Consider the following 20,123-nt stretch of genomic DNA (forward strand, 5'->3'; position numbering starts at 1 on the left):
TTTCCGATATTCACCTTCAGACCTTTTGTCTCCATACATTCCTTCCACTTGTTCATCTTTTCCTTCAGTCCATCCATACTTTCCGCAATCAACACCAGATCATCTGCATACAACAACTCCCAAGGTAAACCCTCCTTTACGTTCTGAGCCAGCACCTCCATCACAGCTACAAATAGTAGTGGACTAGTGCCGACCCCGATGCACTCCCACCTTCACCTCAAACTCACCACTGTTCCCGTCCTTCGTCCTTACAGCTGTGCTGTAATCTTGTAATCTGTGTAATCTGTATCTGTGTGTGTAATCACACATTATGTCATTCTCTTATGTCACATTATGTCACACACATACACATTATGTAATACATTATGTAATATGTATTATGTAATACATACATTATGTAATACACACAGACACATTATGTCAGTAATCATTACACACAGTAATGTGTAATCTGTGCTGTAATGTGTAATCAGCTGTGCTGTAATCAAATAGTAGTCTTTTGTACATTGCCATCACTACTCTGATCAACCATTCCTCCACTCCTAACTTCCTCAATGCCCATGTCAATACTTCGCGTGGAACCCCATCGAATGCTTTCTCCAGAAAGAAATTAATTGTTAAAATAAATTGTAAAATTTATTTATATAAAAATTTTGTATAAAAAAATGTACAATTTTATTTTTTTAAATTGTAAAAATTAAAAAAGAATTAAAGTTAATTGGATGAGAAATTTAGGATTTTAGAAACTTGGCCTATGTTGACCTTTTGGCCTATGTTGACCTCAAAAATAAATGGTGGTTGAATTCAGTGACCTGGTATGCAAATCCTCTTAAAATTTCAAGTTAATCGGATGAAAATTGAGGATTTTAGAAACTTGGCCTATGTTGACCTTTTGGCCTATGTTGACCTTTAAAATAAATGGTGGTTGAATTCAGTGACCAAATATGCAAATCCTTTTCAAATTTCAAGTCAATCGGATGAAAATTGAGGACTTTAGAAATTTGACTAAGATGGTGACCTTTGGCCTATGTTGACCTATTGACCTTTTGACCCCAAAAAACAATCGGCTTCTTGCTTATGACCAACTCTACCATTTGAAGTTTCGTGAAGATCGATTTAAAATTGTGACCTGTAGGCGACTGACAGATTATATAGACAAACAAACAGACAGAATAATGCACAAGACCAACCAATCATTCAATTTGAATCATTTGAATTATTTGAATCAATCGATCAATTTGAATCATTTGAATCAATCAATCAATTTGAATCATTGGAATCATTGGAATCAACCAATCAATTTGAATCACTTGAATCAACCAATCAATTTGAATCATTGGAATCTCCCACGATGAAGCTATCTCTGAGGGCCTTTCACTCAATCACTGCAGGCAGGTAGGTGGTCTTTCTGTCTTCTACCGACTCCTCTCCGGCCTCGCTCCCCCAGCTCTGTCTGTGTTCTGTGCCCCAAGTACTCCTACAGGTCGCACAAGATCTGCCAGCAACCCTCTTCTGGTGAAATTGCCAAAATCAAGACTCGCTGCTCACCTTCACTCTTTCATTCCCCTTTTCTCCCGCCTCTGGAACAAACTCCCTCACTCTCTTCAATCCCACTCCTCCATCCGGGTCTTTAAAACAGCTGTTCACCACTATCTGTTATCTTCCCGCATCGAAAATCTTGATCTTTTCCAACCCCGTTAATCCACTTTTCAACCTTTCTCTTTTTACTCAAATCTGCTTTCACTGAACCTTCAAAAGAAAAAAAGGAGTCCCTCCTCCCATACGAACCCAGTGATTGTATACACCTCCATGTTCATTGGAAACTTGACCAGTCCACTCTGGAAATCATAGAAATAAATAAACAGCTGGGTCAGTGGGTCAATCTCCACCAGATTTTGCAAAAATGCTCGGGGTACCCAGGTTCAGCTCATGGACACAAGAAAAATCACGGCAGTGCTGGGTACCGCCCCCCCCCCCCCCTCCCGCTCCTCCCTCTCCTCCCACCCCTCCCCAGGAATCCCCTCCAGTATATGTATATATATATATATATATATATATATATATATATATATATATATATATATACACACATACATACATACATACATACATACATACATACAAAGCATGATAGAATTGGTGATGGCTCCATTAACTTTCTAACAACTGACTGCCTGACTGACTGACTGACTGTGAGAGTGTGAGATTTGTCAGGCTTGAATGACATGTTCCACTTGTTTGACCAGTCTGATTTTGTCCAGGTCTGCAGAGAATGAAGAGGCTGCTGCCTGCCGATGTGATAGTTGAGATATGGAGCAGTAGAGAGTGGAGTCATCAGCAAAAAGATAGAGGATTTTCCAGAGAGTCAGAGAGATCATTAATGAAGACCAGAAAAAGCACAGGGACCAGAACACTGCCTTGAGGAACTCCAGTCTGGACAGGAAAAGGAGATGAGAGAATTTTATTTAGAGCCACATGTTGACTATGACAGGAAAGGAAGTCCACTATACATAAGTGGAGATTTCCATAGATACCATGAGCGGAGCGTTTGTTGAGCAGAGCGAGGTGCCAGACCGTATCGAAGGCACGGGATACGTCAAGGGAGACGGCTCTGATTTCGTGTTTGGCATTGAGGACATCCATCCATTGTTGAGACAGCAAAAGCAGCATGTCCAGAGTAGAATGACCTGGTCTGAATCCAAATTGATGATCAGAGATCAAGCCATTGGAAAAGAGGAAGGATTTGATATCCGAAGCAATGATGGATTCCATGACTTTGCTGATAATTGGGAGCAGACTGATTGGTCTGTAGTTGCAAGGATCTGTTTTTGCACCTTTTTGTGTAAAGCGGTAATGTTTGCCGATTTCCAAGCAGATGGCAGATGACTTTGAACAAAAGAGAGGGTGAAGAGAACAGAGAGCGGGTGAGATAGAGCGGCAGAGCAGGATTTTAGGACCTGTGGGATGATACTGTCTGGTCTGGTTGCAGAATCAGAGTCGAGGTTTGACAGAAACCTTTTCTACCTTGTCGGAAGGGAAGGATACAGAGTCCAGGAGAATCTGGGTACGACTGGGTAAGGTGGGTACAGAGAGCGATGGGTTTGGGACACAAGATTTTGAAGCAAACACAGAGTTGAGGTATTCCGCCTTTTCCCATGCAGTGTCAGCTGTGTAGCCATTTGAGGTAAAGGAGGGGATGGAAGGGGAACAAACACCAGAAACAGATTTGACCAGATGCCACTCCGATTTGGAGAAGGGAGACAGGTTTGACCGTCCAGGTTTTCACTGAAATGAGAGCAAGGAGGCTGGGAGGATGAAGATTGCAGACAGGTTCAAAAGTCGGACAAAAATAACAACAAAAGATTATTAACAACCCTGGTGGAGCAGAGCTTGAATGAACATGGAGGTGTATACAATCACTGGGTTAGTACGGGTGGAGGGACTCCTTTTTTTCTTTTGAAGGTTCGGTGAAAGCAGATTTGAGTAAAAAGAGAAAGGTTGAAAGAGATCGTGAGTGAGTATGGTGAATACATCATGAACAGAGTGGGGATGGAAAAGTGAAATCGACAATATGGAGAAGGTGGGGAGGGGTGAGACAACACACGCAGGGTGTGTGGTGAGGAGGAATTTATTTATTTTTATATGCAAGACATAGGGTATAAAGTTGGGAGGAAATTGAGGGAGGAAGTAAGGGGTGAAAATAAAAAGACTGAAGGTAGTAAAGAGCTAGGACGATCATGGACACACAACGACTAATTTGGGAAATAGGTCGGCCTCAAAAAACCCAGTAAGAAAAGTCCGACGAATACTCACAAATTTTCACAAATTTTAAAACAACACCAAACTAAAAGCACATAGTAAACATAGACACAGCAAAATAAACAGTAGAAAATTTAGCAAAACAACCGGGAGTAATTATCTTTGAGGAAAACCGAGGAGTCAAGAATCGGCACGACCGAGCTCAAGGAACCGGAACCAGAAGTCAATAAGTTTGGAATCAGAAGTCAATCATATTATGCTGAAAACCTCTTCCACACATATTCCCATTATATCTTTCATTATCTCAAACATCTCTATCATATCCCCTTGTAATCATCATCTTACTATAATTCACCAAATGTCCATCTGTCCGTCTGTTCCCAGGTACCACAAAAACGGCTGAACCGATTGCAACGAAATTCTGGGTGGGTAATCCTGGGACCCCTTGGAGTAAAATACTATCGCGCGACTCCCGGTTAACACCAGAAGCCGCGGAAGACCGGAACGGCTTTAATTGAGGCGATAACCAAACACGGATTCGGCTATATGTCACGCGGGAGGAAGAAGGAAAATGGAGGCTGCGGCAAAAGCGCTTACCTTGGCGCACCGACGTAGCTCCGGTCCTGCAGGGAAATTAACTCAACCGGGCACAGGTTTAACAGGGGATGCAAGATAATACAAGGGTTTATTAAAGGAAAAAGGCAAGGACAGGAAAAAGCACGCGCCGTTAATAAAATATCCTAATTGGGACGTCCCCACACACAGATTTCGGATACAAGACACAGGAATGGATTAACAAAAGAAATGCGTTCGTTATGTGTGTCTGTGGTATGCGAGCTTATCTGTCTTGTCGTCTTTCAGGGTATCGTCCCCCACGCGGCTCCAAGCTCCGCCGCACACCACGAGGCCCCTCGCTCCAAGCCTCCTGCCGCTCACGAGGTCCGTGCACCAAGCTCCCAAACACCGAGCACCGCTCCAAGCACCAGCACCGCTCCAAGCACCAGCACCGCTCCCAGCACCATGAGGTCCCACAGCAGGAAAAGCACCGCGCATCCAACGCAGGCCAGCGGCTCCAAGCGAGGTCCAAAAGCAAGCGAACTCCACTCGGGCTATGACTCAACTCGGGCTGCGCAAGACGAACAAGAGTGCCGAATAGCGAGCTGAGCAAAACAAGAGCACGAACCGCTAGAGACTGTCAGAGCAAGAGTGAATGACGTCCAAAACCCAAGAGAGCAACTCAACTACTCAACTCCCTCTCTCTCTCTCTCTCTCTCCTCTCTCTTTCCAACTCTCGTGCTCTTTCCAGACCAACTCGACCAACTCTCGTGCTCTCCCTCTCGTCCGTCTGTCTCTGTCTCTGTCTCTGTCTCTCTCTCTCTCGAACCAACTGCCAAAAATAGCGTTCGGCGCTCACTAATATCTCCTGGCCGGTGACGTCAGCCTTGGCGCGCTACCAACCAATCAGTGTCTTCCACCAACCCGTTGGCTCGCTCACCCCAACACCCCAACACTCGTTCTCGCTCACCCCAACACCAACACCCCAATACCGCGCCACCCCAACACTCGTTCACTGTTCCGTGGTCAGAGCGCGTGGCAGTCGATCTGGTTAGGCCCGTCGGAGGTGCAACAGGCGGCCATCATCGGCGGTGCCCCGGCCTGGTTTCTTCGCCTGCCCGTCTCCCAAAGTCCTGTCAGGGAAGGGTGTTATTTAGTGTTGCAATAGGGCCCTATCTATGGTGTCGAAGTGGATGCGGTGCCAAAAGGGACAAAGGTTTGGCTGAGCAGGTGAGACACACAAGGGCGCTACTCTTTAATCCCTACTCTACTTATCACTCGAACCTCCTGGTAGGTTCACAAGTATACATCTCACCCTACAAAACGCCTACACATGAAACTTATTACAAGTCAGATTCTTTACCGCGACAGACGAATACCTACCTACACAGATCTATCTCGCTCTACATATTGCTACCCTACCGACATAACAACAACAACAGGCATTTTAAGGCCATTTTCCCTGCAAGAGCGGGGGTTAGCCTTGCGGTCCCCATGACAATGTTCTCCATTTTGCCCTATTTTCTGCATCTCCGCTTGTTAACCCCCTTGCCCGCATTTCTTCTTCCACCATCTTTAGCCAAGTCTTTCTCGGTCTTCCCCGTCCTCTACTTCCTTCTACATTCATTTCCATCACTCTTTTCAACCAGTCACTTTCATCCTTCCTCAACACATGACCAAACCATCTCAACCTGTTTCTCTTCACAGCATCCATCACAGGCTCTATTCCCATCATCTTTCGCAATTCATCATTTGTCTTCCTCTCTCTCAACGATACTCCACACATCCACCGAACCATTCGCATTTCCACCCTTTCCAGCCTTCATTGCTGCTCTACGTTCATTACCCATGTCTCACTCCCATAAATCATAACACTTCTCACACATGCAGCACACCTTTCCCTTCAGCTTCAATGACACTCCCCTCCTCGTCAGCACGCCACTCAGTTCCCGAAACTTCTTCCATGCACATCTCACTCGAGCAACCGTTGCCGAGTCTGATCCACCTTCTCCATTCAGCATGTCTCCAAGGAAGCAAAATGTTTTCACACCTTCCAGCTTCACGCCATCTCCAAGATCCAACTCAACATTTCCTCCATCTGCAGCTCCCTCTGTGCACACCTTACACTTGAATGTAGCTGCCACACTGGTTAATGACCCTCTCAAACCACTACATTTTTGATGAACCCACTCAGCGCACATTGTACATTGAATGGAATTCACTCCGACACCCTTCCTGCACACAGCACACGGCCACTTCCGAGTTTTTTCCACCTCACCACATGCTTTACCACTTGCCATCACCTTCGTTTTTCCGATATTCACCTTCAGACCTTTTGTCTCCATACACTCCTTCCACTTGTTCATCTTCTCCTTCAGTCCATCCATGCTTTCTGCAATCAACACAAGATCATCTGCATACAACTCCAACGGTAAACCCTCCTTTACGTTCTGAGCCAGCACCTCCATCACAGCTACAAATAGTAGTGGACTTAGTACTGACCCCTGATGCACTCCCACCTTCACCTCAAACTCAGCACTGTTCCCGTCTTTCGTCCTTACAGCTGTGCGCACTCTTTTGTACATTGCCATCACTACTCTGATCAACCATTTCTCCACTCCTAACTTCCTCAATGCCCATGTCACTACTTCACGTGGAACCCTATCGAATGCTTTCTCCAGATCAACAAACCCAAGAAACAACCTCTTCCTCTTCTCCATATACTTCTCCTGCAACTGCCTCACAATAAAAAGCGCGTCTGTCGTTCCTCTTCCTGGCATAAATCCAAACTGCATTTTGTCAATCTTCACTTTCTTCCTTATCCTCCTCTCCAACACCCTTTCCAATACCTTCATTCCATGCTCCAATAACTTTATCACTCGATACGAGCCACAGTCCAGAGGGTCACCTTTCCCCTTGTATAGAGGGACGAGGGTACTCAGTTCCCAATCCACTGGAATGCGGCCTTCTTTCACCACCAGATTGCAGATCTCTGTCATTCTCTTCACACCCCAATTTCCTGCTGCCTTCAACATATCTCCCACAACTCCCATCGGCCCTCCCGCTTTTCTACTCTTCATTGCTTTTATTGCTTCCTCAACTTCCTTCTCGGTTATCTTCTCTGCCGGTCCTAAAACTGGGTTACTCTCTATGTTGCCATCCCATTCATTCTCTGCATTCAACAGTATTTTCATATATCTCTTCCATCTTCCTTTAATTCCATCTGAGTCCACAACAATTTGTCCCACTTCATCCTTCAAGCAACTCACCCCCACCACATCACACCTCTTTCGCTATCTGCTTTGCAATCCTGAATACCGCTCTCTGACCCTCTTCCGAATCCAAGCGTTCTCCGAACATTTTCTAACATGCCTCCTGTGCCTTTGCTACCTCTTTCTTTGCAGCCTTCTCGGCTGCCTTATAACTTTCATGCTCTGCCTTTTCTGCCCCCATACCCTTCGCCTTCTGCCAGTCCTTGAACTTCTTCCTCTTCTCGTCAATCTTCTTTCCAACTTCATCATCCCACCACCATGTTTCCGAGTGCCTCGGTGGTCCTTTTGTCCATCCACATACCTCACCAACGGCTCCCAACAGACTATCTTTCATTGACATCCAACCACTTTCAAGCTCAACCACATCATCCTCCACCATACTCAGCCTCTCTTTTAATGCCTCCCTCACTGTCACCTCTTTCAACCTCCACACCTTCATTCTCAGTTGGTACTTCACCCGCCGAGCTCTCCTCGCATCTTTCACCCTTATGTCGCAGACAACCAAGTGGTGCTGTGAAACAGCCTCCTCCCCCGCGATCACCTTTGTGTCCCAGAGGTGCCCCGCCCCCTATCTCACCTACGCACCAGCAGGTAGTCAACGCGTGTCGTCGACCCACCTGACGTGCATGTAACAAGCTTATTATCCTCTTTCTGGAACTGAGTATTACAAATCAACAAATCAGCTCCATCAGCAAACTCCAAAATCCTTTCACCTTCTCCATTTCTCACACCATATCTGTAACCCCCATGAACTCCCTCAAAACCGTCCATACTCCTTCCCACATGTCCATTTAGGTCTCCTCCTACCACAACAACTTCCTCATCTTTCACGTTTTCCATCAGCTTTTCTATCGCACACCAGAACCTGTCCTTCTCTTCATCGCTCCGACCAACCTGCCGTGCATATCCCGAGATTATGTTCACCAAGCGCTTTCCAATCATCATTTTCACCATCATCAACCTTTCACTCACTCTAGTCAACTCACAATGTCACGGTAGTCACACCTACCGACATAACAATACGCTTTATTGTTTTTCCAATTTCCAATTTTTCCAAACACGATGGAATAATGTTTACCGATAATGAACAGTGATGAGGCTTTTATTGAAATTCTACAAATACTGTTTAGATTTTGTTGATTTGCGTGTGATATGATTTAGCGGATGTTTATATAAATCGTTTAAAATAAAAAAAGCCTTCAATTTCTGATATTTTGCCTTTTCATTTGGGCCTCCCAATTGAAGTCCTGCCCGTAGGGCGGGTTCCGTTTCTATTCTTTCTAATGGATAAAATCCCGTCTCCTTTGGTCATTCCTCAAACTTAGCCTAGCTAAGCCCAGGGTCAATCTAGTTGCTCTGCACTGAATCCTCCCCATAGCAGGTATGTCCTAATGATGTGGTTTGGACTGTTGAGAACATCTTTAACTTTTTGAACATCCTTCATATGTGGAAGACATTTAAATTTAATAACTTCCCATTGGTATTGGGAGCTTGAAAGCAATATTTCACCAACATTTTCATGTGTCAATTTTGCAAAAGTATAACTTTTATTGGAAATATCACATTCTTCCAAATACCACTTCCACATTCTCTTCAATCTAATTCTTCCTTCCATTTGTTTAAGACAGCTGTTCACCACTATCTCAAGTCGCCCTCCTACCCCCCCCCCATCCGAAACCATGATCTTTTATACCCCTGTTAACCACCCTCTACACGCATCCCAATTATTTCCAATTTTTCCTTCTTGAGAGTTTTCTACTGTATCCTCCTTCTCCACCAAATGCATCCTCCGCACATCAATTATTTGGCCAAGTCTCCCTCTATTTTGCCCTTCAATCCTGCTATTTGTGTTCTCGTTCGTTCTTTCTCTCGTTCGTTCTCGTGTCTCTCTCTGTTCGTTCGTTTTCGTGTGTGTCTGTGTCTGTGTCTGTGTCTGTGTCTGTGTCTGTGTCTGTCTCTCTCTCTCTCTCCTCTCTCTCTCCTCCCTCTCTCCTCCCTCTCTCCTCCCTCTCTCCTCCCTCTCTCCTCTCTCTCTCTCTCTCCTCTCTCTCTCCCCCTGATCCACTAAGTGTTCTCGCTCCGACATGAGCCTGAATTGTATCCAAAAAAATTTATAAAACCGATGAGGCTTACCAATAAAATGCCTCAAAAACACGGTACGGTATTTGTTTATAAGTTTGGCATATCCGGCAAATATTCATGACTTCCTATTATTGTACAGACCACTGAAAGATTTAAAAGTAAATTGAGGTAATAATTTAGTCAATTCAATGTTCGTACAAATGTAACAACATATAATTATTGTCTTAGGCAGCTCCGCTCATCTTGGATAAGAATATGAAGGCATAACGAAAATGTGATGTTTAGTTACATATTTCATAACTTTGTGTCTGTTGTTGAAAAGTTGATTGTCCAAGAAAACTGCACAGTCTTGTACATACTTGAAATTATTTTTTTTACTGTGACCTTTCATTGAACTGTGAGGTGAAGGTGAAGGATCAAGAGAAGGTTGTAACACCAAATGGTATGCCTTGTTCCACACAAATGTTACATTCCACTCTGCGTTAACACAGAAGAAAGGAATTCTGAACAGCTGCACTGGAAAAAATAAATTGAAGGGATTAGATTTTAGAGGAATACGCAGACAACTTGGCCTCATCGTCTGAGAACATGTCTGCTGATAATGTGACCCGAAGTTTGAATCCGATTTACCGCAATGATTTATAGAATTCTTATCAAAGTATGTTCGAAGCTAAATCGAAAAGGTGAACAAGGCACGAGCAAGGCCAATCATGACACTGAAGGTTTCAAATCACATGTGCAGCCTTACCGAAAATGTCTTGTCACTTGTAGTGCTTGGAGCATCGGTCACCCACACCGAAGAGCGTGATAGCTGAGCCGGGGAGAGAGAGACGGGGCGAGCTTGTGCGGCCCTCCGGCTTGGGGATACTGATGGAGATATTCGGCATGGTGATGATGATGGAGACAACTTGATAGGGGAATGGCTGCCAGGAGATGAAATTGGTGATTGCGACTTGTGAACTCTGATTCTTTCTGGTGATGGAGAGAATGTGCGCACAGGTGGGCGGGACGTGTAACGACGACGCTTCGACGACAAATCTCGACCAAAGGTATTGCCACTGTAGTAATCCAACCATCGGCACTCATCCCGGCCTCTGTGGTGTGCCTCAGACGTAATCGTCTCATCGGTTTTCCAGCCATGTCGGCTGTGCCCCGGTGGAGGTTTACTGCTTACTTTGTCATCAGAGCCAGAAACACAGAGAGTGACCGCTGCGTATGCCTCCCCAAGAGAGTTCCATGCTCGACAGGTGTACGTGCCACTATCGCTGGAACGTAGCTCGCAAATAGTCAGCCGAAAAGTGTCCTCATCATCTGAGATACGGAAGCGACCACCCGACTGAAGCCGATCTTGATCCTTCTCCCAGGAGACCGAGGGTGCAGGGCTTCCAGCAATGCGGCAGCTCAAAGTAGCATCCTTACCAAGAGCGATGGTGTAAGCCTTGGGTTGTGACAAGAAGCGAGGAGCACCGAATGAGTGAGTATCGCTCATTGTTCTTTGTTCTACGGGTGTGGGACAGCACAATAATCATTACGGGCGATACTGATCATTTAAAAAATTATGTTATTACTACTGATGAGAAAAACATTTTTCTGGAGCAAACAGTTCCTGAACATTACAATTGTCTTTTCATTGAGCTTAATCCCTAAATGTGCATTTATACAAGAAATTACATTTATGTGTATATGTGTGTAAATTACGTGTGTGTGTGTGTGTGTGTGTGTGTGTGTGTGTGTGTGTGTGTGTGTGTGTGTGTGTGTGTGTGTGTGTGTGTGTGTGTATTGTTATGGATTTGAGAATTGTGTTTTTGTGTATATGGAAACATCACCCTCCTTCCTCCATTTGTTGTATAAAGGTCAAAGGTCGTGCCCGTAGTTATTCCATAAACAATCACGTAGCAAATCATAGATTTCCTCCTTGTTCAGTAGTTATCTCCTTATTATGTGTATTAGATTAAGGCTGTGTCTTCCATTAATGAACACTCCATTGCACCGAATTCACACAAGGTAGATTCCCTTCACATTCCCCTTTCGTCAATTGCCAACTGCATTGGGCGGTTTGCTGCATTCTGCTGCTGCTGTGGGGTTGTGGTTTTTCGCTGCAAGACTCCATTAGCCACGAGGTCATCTCGGAGCGGAAGGTGGGAGGAGTCGGCCCAACGCCGGGAACAAGGCGTGGCCTTGCCAACGCCTCCTCTAAGGGCAGGATCGGTGAGCCCTCGCGACCAATCAGGGCCGAGGCGAGCTCACCGATGGGCGTGTCCTGGAGGCCGGCGGCTTGATCGCCCGAGGCGTTATATAAGCGCGCGCGGAAGCCTTTGGAGGAGTCCTGAGAGTTGCGTCAGAGAAACGGCAGGGGGTCCTGAGTTGCGTCAGAGAAACGGCAGGAGTCCTGAGAGTTGCGTCAGAGAAACGGCAGGAGTCAGGAGAGTTGCGTCAGAGAAACGGCAGAGAGACAGCAAGCCTTTGAGAGAGAGAGAGAGAACCCGTCACGCAAGACCCCCACGTCAGATGCGGCACACCACAGCAGCTTGAACCGACGGAGCTTGGGAACCACCGCAGTTTTGGACCACGGCAGCTTTGAGCGGTGACGGCAGTTGCAGCTTCAAAGGAATCGCCGTACGAGAGACGGTTGAGGAGAGCCGGCGGCTGCCCAACTCGAGCCGCGATCATCCCAACCACCCGGACCCTTCCCGCCATTCGTTCCTGCCATCATCCCCCGTGTAAGTCTGATTGTTCGTCCGTCTTCTGTGTTGTCCTGGGGTTTAAGTAAGACTGTTAATAGGTAAGCTAGAGTTTCACTGTGTCCTTCTGGTCCGTCCCTCTTTCTGCATTATTTTATTATCCTCCCTTCTTCCTTGGTTTCTTTCATTGTGTAAATAGTAGTAATAAATAATAGTCGTATTTCCAACCTTTTGCCTTCGTCTTCCTCTTCTTCACATCCGTCGTCTTTGTCTTTTCCCCATTAAAACCTGTGGCACGATTTGGCAACGTTCAAGGATCGGGTCTAGTTTCTGTTAATAGTTCGTGCCGCGGTTGCTAAAACCGCTCGGAATTAACATCTGTCCGCGGTACGAACGGGGCTGTGCCACCGGCCTTTCCGGAGGTCGCTGGGCAGCGTCAGGGACCACGTCGGTCAGTTATAGAAGAGGGGATTAATCCCCCCTCTAAAGGGGAACAGAGGCCGACGTTGGGTTCCGCAACAATATATATTTATACACTTCAAATGTGGAACCCTGAAAACACTCTTTGATCTCCTCCAACAAATTTTTAGCAAACTTTGACTTTCTGTTTATTCACAATGATTTTATCCTTGGTCTTACAGGCTCCTCTTCCTTTAAGTAGTTTTAGCAAATTTTATAGTTGATCAAGCCAAGTTTGCAATCTACAAGTCAAGGAAGACAAAAATGGAGAATGTTGCTGTTACCACTCATAATGTATTACTTACTTTTGAGGCTCTTATGAGTGCAATATTAAAACTTGAATATTGTTTTATTGAAATGAACAACAATCCCGGTGTGTACCCTGGTTAGAATAGGTACACCGTATACCTGCGTGTCGTAAGAGGCGACAAAGAGGTTTGGCGTTAGGAAGGGCATCCGGCCATAAAAACATTGCCTCAAAAAGAGAACCATGACAATTACAACTACATATGGGCAGGGTACAGCATGAAGTGGAGATCGGTTTCTGAGGTTTGGGACATGGAATGTAGGGACAATGACAGGGAGATCAGGAGAAGTGGTGGAGGTATTGGTCAGAAGAAGAGTGGACATATGCTGTGTGCAAGAGACGAGATGGAAGGGAAGTGGTGTGAGAATGGTGAAGGGTAGGCAGGGACAGAAATACATGTTTATGTGGCAAGGGTGCCTGGAGGGCGTGAATGGTGTTGGTGTCCTGTTTTCTGAGGAGTTCGTAGACAGTGTGGTGAGTGTGACTAGAGTGAGTGAAAGGTTGATGATGGTGAAAATGATGATTGGAAAGCTCTTGGTGAACGTCATCTCGGGATATGCTCCGCAGGTTGGTCGGAGCGATGAAGAGAAGGACAAGTTCTGGTGTGCGATAAAGAAGCTGATGGAAAACGTGAAAGATGAGGAAGTTGTTGTGGTAGGAGGAGACCTAAATGGACATGTGGGAAGGAGTATGGACGGTTTTGAGGGAGTTCATTGGGGGTTACGGATATGGTGTGAGAAATGGAGAAGGTGAAAGGATTTTGGAGTTTGCTGATTTGTTGATTTGTAATACTCAGTTCCAGAAAGAGGATAATAAGCTTGTTACATACACGTCAGGTGGGTCGACGACAACCGTTGACTACCTGATGGTGCGTAGGCGAGACAGGGGGCACCTCCGGGACACAAAGGTGATCCCGGGGGAGGAGGCTGTTTCACAGCACCACTTGGTTGTCTGGGACATAAGGGTGAAAGGTGCGAGGAGAGCTCGGCGGGTGAAGTACCAACCGAGAATGAAGGTGTGGAGGTTGAAATAGGTGACAGTAAGGGAGGCATTAAAAGAGAGGCTGAGTAGGGTAGAGGATGATGTGGTTGAGCTTGAAAGTGGTTGATGTCAATGAAAGCTAGTCTGTTGGGAGCCGTTGGTGAGGTATGTGGATGGACAAAAGGACCACCGAGGCACTCGGAAACATGGTGGTGCGATGATGAAGTTGGAAAGAGGATTGACAAGAAGAGGAAGGAGTTCAAGGAGTGGCAGAAGGCGAAGGGTACGGGAGCAGAAACAGCAGAGCATGAAAGTTATAAGGCAGCCAAGAAGGCTGCAAAGAAAGAGGTAGCAAAGGCGCAGGAGGCATGAAGGAAAATATTCGGAGAACGCTTGGATTCAGAAGAGGGTCAGAGAGCAGTATTCAGGATTGCAAAGCAGATAGCGAAAGAGGTGTGATGTGATGGGGGTGAGTTGCTTTAAGGATGAAGTGGGACAAATCGTTGTGGACCCCGATGGAATTAAAGGAAGATGGAAAAGATATATGGAAATGCTGTTGAATACAGAGAATGAATGGGATGGCAACATAGGGAGTAACCCAGTTTTCGGACCGGCAGAGAAGATAACTGAGAAGGAAGTTGAGGAAGCGATAAAAGCAATGAAGAGTAGAAAAGCGGGAGGGCCGACGGGAGTTGTGGGAGATATGTTGAAGGCAGCAGGAAGTTGGGGTGTGAAGAGAATGACTGAGATCTGTAATCTGGCGGTGAAAGAAGGCCGAATTCCAGTGGATTGGGAACTGAGTACCATCGTCCCTCTATACAAGGGGAAAGGTGACCCTCTAGAGTGTGGCTCGTACCGAGCGATAGAGTTATTGGAGCATGGAATGAAGGTATTGGAAAGGGTGTTGGAGAGGACAAGAAAGAAAGTGAAGATCGACGAAATGCAGTTTGGATTTATGCCAGGAAGAGGAACGACAGACGTGCTTTTTATTGTGAGGCAGTTGCAGGAGAAGTACATGGAGAAGAGGAAGAAGTTGTTTCTTGGGTTTGTTGATCTGGAGAAAGCATTCGATAGGGTTCCACGCAAAGTATTGACATGGGCATTGAGGAAGTTAGGAGTGGAGGAATGGTTGATCAGAGTAGTGATGGCAATGTACAAAAGAGCGTGCACAGCTGTAAGGACGAAGGACGGGAACAGTGGTGAGTTTGAGGTGAAGGTGGGAGTGCATCAGGGGTCGGTACTAAGTCCACTACTATTTGTAGCTGTGATGGAGGTGCTGGCTCAGAACGTAAAGGAGGGTTGTTGTATGCAGATTATCTGGTGTTGATTGCGGAAAGTATGAATGGACTGAAGGAAAAGAAGAACAAGTGGAAGGAATGTATGGAGACAAAAGGTCTGAAGGTGAATATACGAAAGACGAAGGTGATGGCAAGTGGTAAAGCATGTGGTGAGGTCGAAAGAACTGGGAAGTGGCCATGTGCTGTGTGCAGGAAGGGTGTCGGAGTGAACTCCATTCAATGCACAATGTGCGCTGAGTGGGTTCATCAAAAATGTAGCAGTCTGAGAGGGTCATTAACCAGTGTGGCAGCTACATTCAAATGTAAGGTGTGTGCACAGAGGGAGCTGCAGATGGAGGAAATGTTGAGTTGGATCTTGGAGACGGCGTGAAGCTGGAAGGTCTGAAAACATTTTGCTACCTCGGAGACATGCTGAATGGAGAAGGTGGATCAGACTCGGCAACGGTTGCTGGAGTGAGATGTGCATGGAAGAAGTTTCGGGAACTGAGTGGCATGCTGATGAGGAGGGGAGTGTCGTTGAAGCTGAAGGGAAAGGTGTATGCTGCATGTGTGAGAAGTGTTTTGCTTTATGGGAGCGAGACATGGGTCATGGATGTAGAGCAGCAACGAAGGCTGGAAAGGGTGGAAATGCGAATGGTTCGGTGGATGTGCGGAGTATCGTTGAGAGAGAGGAAGACAAATTATAAATTGCGAAAGATGATGGGAATAGAGCCTGTGATTGATGCTGTGAAGAGGAACAGGTTGAGATGGTTTGGTCATGTGTTGAGGAAGGATGAAAGTGACTGGTTGAGAAGAGTGATGGAAATGAATGTAGAAGGAAGTAGAGGACGGGGAAGACCGAGAAAGACTTGGCTAAAGATGGTGGAAGAAGAAATGCAGGCAAGGGGATTAACAAGGAGAGATACAGAAAATAGGGCAAAATGGAGAAGATTGTCATGGGGACCGCAAGGCTAACCCCCGCTCTAGCAGGGAAAATGGCCTTAAAATGCATGTTGTTGTTGTTGTTGTTGTTGTTGTTGTTGTTGTTGTTGTTGTTGTAATGAACAACAATTTATCACTTTTTGAGAAAAAAAATTGGCACTCAAGTCAAAGATAGAAGCCTGGTGTTGGCTTAGCGGTTAGGGTGCTGGCTTGGGATCCTAGGATCCTGGGTTCGAATCCCGGTCGAACGCTGAATTAACGCCAGGGGGTGTTGACTCAGCCTGTCATCCTTCCAAGGTCGGAAAATTGAGTACCAGCTTGCTGGGATGAATGTGCAGGTTTCCCCGTTTTAGAATAGGTTCACCGTATCCCTGTGTGTCTGTAAGAGGCGACTAAAGGGTTGGCGTCAGGAAGGGCATCCGGCCATAAAAACGTCGCCTCAAACAGGGAACCATGATTGTCATGGGGCCGGCAAGGCTCTTTTTCCCGCTTTGGCGGGGAAAAATGGCCTTCCAACGATCATTCATTCATTCATTCACTCACTCAAGTCAACGATACCATCTGTAAACTTGTGGACGATTCCTTAATCAGTTAATGATTTCCCTTTAATTCCTAACAACGGATTGACCTTTTTTCCTCCTTTGTTGCTGTTTGAATTGTTGACCCTGTACTTTTATAATAATATGACCCGACTGCAAAGCCGCAATGAGCCGGCGAAGCCAAAGCCTCCATTGAACTTTTTCGCAATTTTTTATGCATACTTCTGCATCCGCAAGATGGCGGCCTCCAAAGAGCGATTTGGTGCGTCAAAGCTTCGAAATTCTCAAAGGATCCAGCAAAATGTGGCTTTTCAACATAATACATACGCGTTCATTCACAACACCGGCTTCGCCGGCTAAAAGGCAGAGTCAGTGCATGTGTCTGCGTGTCTGTGTGTGTGTGTCTCTGTGTGTCTGTGTGTCTGTGTGTCTGTGTCTCTGTGTGTCTGTGTCTCTGTGTGTCTGTGTCTCTGTGTGTCTGTGTCTCTGTGTGTCTGTGTCTCTGTGTGTCTGTGTCTCTGTGTGTCTGTGTCTCTGTGTGTCTGTGTCTCTGTGTGTCTGTGTCTCTGTGTGTCTGTGTCTCTGTGTGTCTGTGTCTCTGTGTGTCTGTGTCTCTGTGTGTCTGTGTCTCTGTGTGTCTGTGTCTCTGTGTGTCTGTGTCTCTGTGTGTCTGTGTCTCTGTGTGTCTGTGTCTCTGTGTGTCTGTGTCTCTGTGTGTCTGTGTCTCTGTGTCTCTGTGTCTCTGTGTGTCTGTGTCTCTGTGTGTCTGTGTCTCTGTGTGTCTGTGTGTCTGTGTGTCTGTGTGTCTGTGTCTCTGTGTGTCTGTGTCTCTGTGTGTCTGTGTCTCTGTGTGTCTGTGTCTCTGTGTGTCTGTGTCTCTGTGTGTCTGTGTCTCTGTGTGTCTGTGTCTCTGTGTGTCTGTGTCTCTGTGTCTCTGTGTCTCTGTGTGTCTGTGTCTCTGTGTGTCTGTGTCTCTGTGTGTCTGTGTCTCTGTGTGTCTGTGTCTCTGTGTCTCTGTGTGTCTGTGTCTCTGTGTGTCTGTGTGTCTGTGTGTCTGTGTGTCTGTGTCTCTGTGTGTCTGTGTCTCTGTGTGTCTGTGTCTCTGTGTGTCTGTGTCTCTGTGTGTCTGTGTCTCTGTGTGTCTGTGTCTCTGTGTGTCTGTGTCTCTGTGTGTCTGTGTCTCTGTGTGTCTGTGTCTCTGTGTGTCTGTGTCTATGTCTCTGTGTCTATGTCTCTGTGTCTCTGTGTCTCTGTGTGTCTATGTCTCTGTGTCTATGTCTCTGCGTGTGTGTGTCTATGTCTCTGTGTGTCTATGTCTCTGTGTCTCTATGTCTCTGTGTCTCTATGTCTGTGTGTCTATGTCTCTGTGTGTCTGTGTCTCTGCGTGTCTGTGTGTCTATGTCTCTGTGTGTCTGTGTGTCTATGTCTCTGTGTGTCTGTGTGTCTATGTCTGTGTGTCTGTGTCTCTGTGTGTCTGTGTGTCTATGTCTGTGTGTCTGTGTGTCTATGTCTCTGTGTGTCTGTGTGTCTATGTCTCTGTGTGTCTGTGTGTCTATGTCTCTGTGTGTCTGTGTGTCTATGTCTCTGTGTGTCTCTGTGTGTCTATGTCTCTGTGTGTCTGTGTGTCTATGTCTCTGTGTGTCTATGTCTCTGTGTGTCTATGTCTCTGTGTGTCTATGTCTCTGTGTGTCTATGTCTCTGTGTGTCTATGTCTCTGTGTGTCTGTGTGTCTATGTCTCTGCGTGTCTATGTCTGTCTATGTCTCTGTGTGTCTATGTCTCTGTGTGTCTATGTCTCTGTGTGTCTATGTCTCTGTGTGTCTATGTCTCTGTGTGTCTGTGTCTCTCCCCCTTAAGCTTTCTCTTTCTCTCTCTTCCTCTCTACTTAAGCGTTGAGCAAACACCAGGCAGATGAGGTTTAGTGATGACCTGATAATGTGATATAAAACAATGTAGTGAATAAACAAAACGCGCGAAAAACACCTCATTAAATGAACAATCGAATACCTCAACATACGGTACAACATTTAATAAAAGCTCGTTCAACTTACCTTCATTCCCGTCATCAACGAACAATAAATTTTTTTTTTTTAATTAACGTTTTACAGATCTTTCTCAGTATTAAAAATAAAATGAGTATCTCCAAACAAACTTCTTCAGACCCGACCCGACCCGATCATGTGAACCTTCGTTACAGACACAGTCACATTGTTTCCAACAGGATCACCCGGAAGTTTTTCGGCATTATTAAATCCTTCCTGTTTACGGACATCATTCTTCTTCCTCTTCGTATGGAGATTATTTGTGACGTCAGCAATGTGTGAGTAGACGTAACATTACATTACGAAAATAATTAAAGGGGAACAGAAAGGCACGTTCAGTCACGATCAGTTGTGGTACCGGTAGTTACAGTTACATTGTGCTTCGTGTGTGCAGTGTTGTCCATTTTTTAAATCATTAATAATTTCATGCACAATGTTACATCAGGAGCAAGCTGCTCTGTCTGAAGTAAATAATATAACACAGCTCACCATTTTGATCGTAAAATCAGATCTACGCGCTCAACATACAACACCTGATTGACATTATCTTATCAGTGGGCGTGGTGTAGGAAGAAGGAATAACCAATCAAAAGAGGACATGATTGTAGACATTTCGGGGTGGAAGGACGCCACGGTGGGACAGTCAACCTGCAGGTTCTTTCTGATTTAATTTTTTTTCGGACTTTGAGTGGACTCCTCGTTTACCGTTTATTAGGTATAAAATAACAGGGCTGTAGTTTGATTTATATCAATCAGTACAGTATCGTGGCGTCACGTGTGTCCACTTGCTTCCGCTCCAGCGCGAGATGTTTCCCTTCATGTGACGTCATATACAAACATAGAAGCGGGCGGACAGCTGATACATCGCCCCACAATGCACACCACTATTTTAAGAACAATACTTCAGGTAAAAGAAGAATATGCTGATTTTGGATAAATAATATAAATGCAATCGTTTTTTACGATTGCATATTTTTACCCTTTCTAAAGGGGAGGATATTGCATTTGGGTCCGTTTGTTACTTGTTCAAAAAACATTTTTTGACAAGTATGTTGATCACTGTGTATTTGAGTGTTTGTTTGTCTGTCTGCTCACTTATACTTGCCTGCAGGTCACAATTTTAAACCGATCTTCACGAAACTTCACCAAATGGTAGTTGTTGGTCCGACAAAATCCTACATATTTTTGAGGTCAAAGGATCAACATAGGCCAAAAGTAAACCACTTTT

At 45.5% G+C, this 20,123-nt stretch overlaps 1 protein-coding gene across 2 annotated transcripts in view; it reads right to left on the minus strand.

Annotated features, from left to right (window-relative positions):
- LOC137428866 (uncharacterized) overlaps positions 1-19,140 on the minus strand; it is a 53,146-nt gene extending 34,006 nt beyond the window's left edge. The window contains exons 1-2 of one of the 2 annotated variants that reach the window (XM_068118685.2): positions 18,905-19,140; positions 10,417-11,168 (exon numbers count right to left, since the gene is read on the minus strand). In XM_068118685.2, coding sequence (XP_067974786.2) covers positions 10,417-11,157 — 741 coding nt within the window. In that variant the 5' untranslated portion in view covers positions 11,158-11,168; positions 18,905-19,140. The remainder of the gene's footprint in view (positions 1-10,416; positions 11,169-18,904) is intronic. The other variant, XM_078780693.1, reaches the window with a different exon arrangement.
- Positions 19,141-20,123: the final 983 nt, after the last annotated feature.

Source organism: Myxine glutinosa, chromosome 6, assembly GCF_964187855.1.
Source record: "Myxine glutinosa chromosome 6, kmMyxGlut1.1, whole genome shotgun sequence".
Taxonomy (NCBI): Eukaryota; Metazoa; Chordata; class Myxini; order Myxiniformes; family Myxinidae; genus Myxine; species Myxine glutinosa.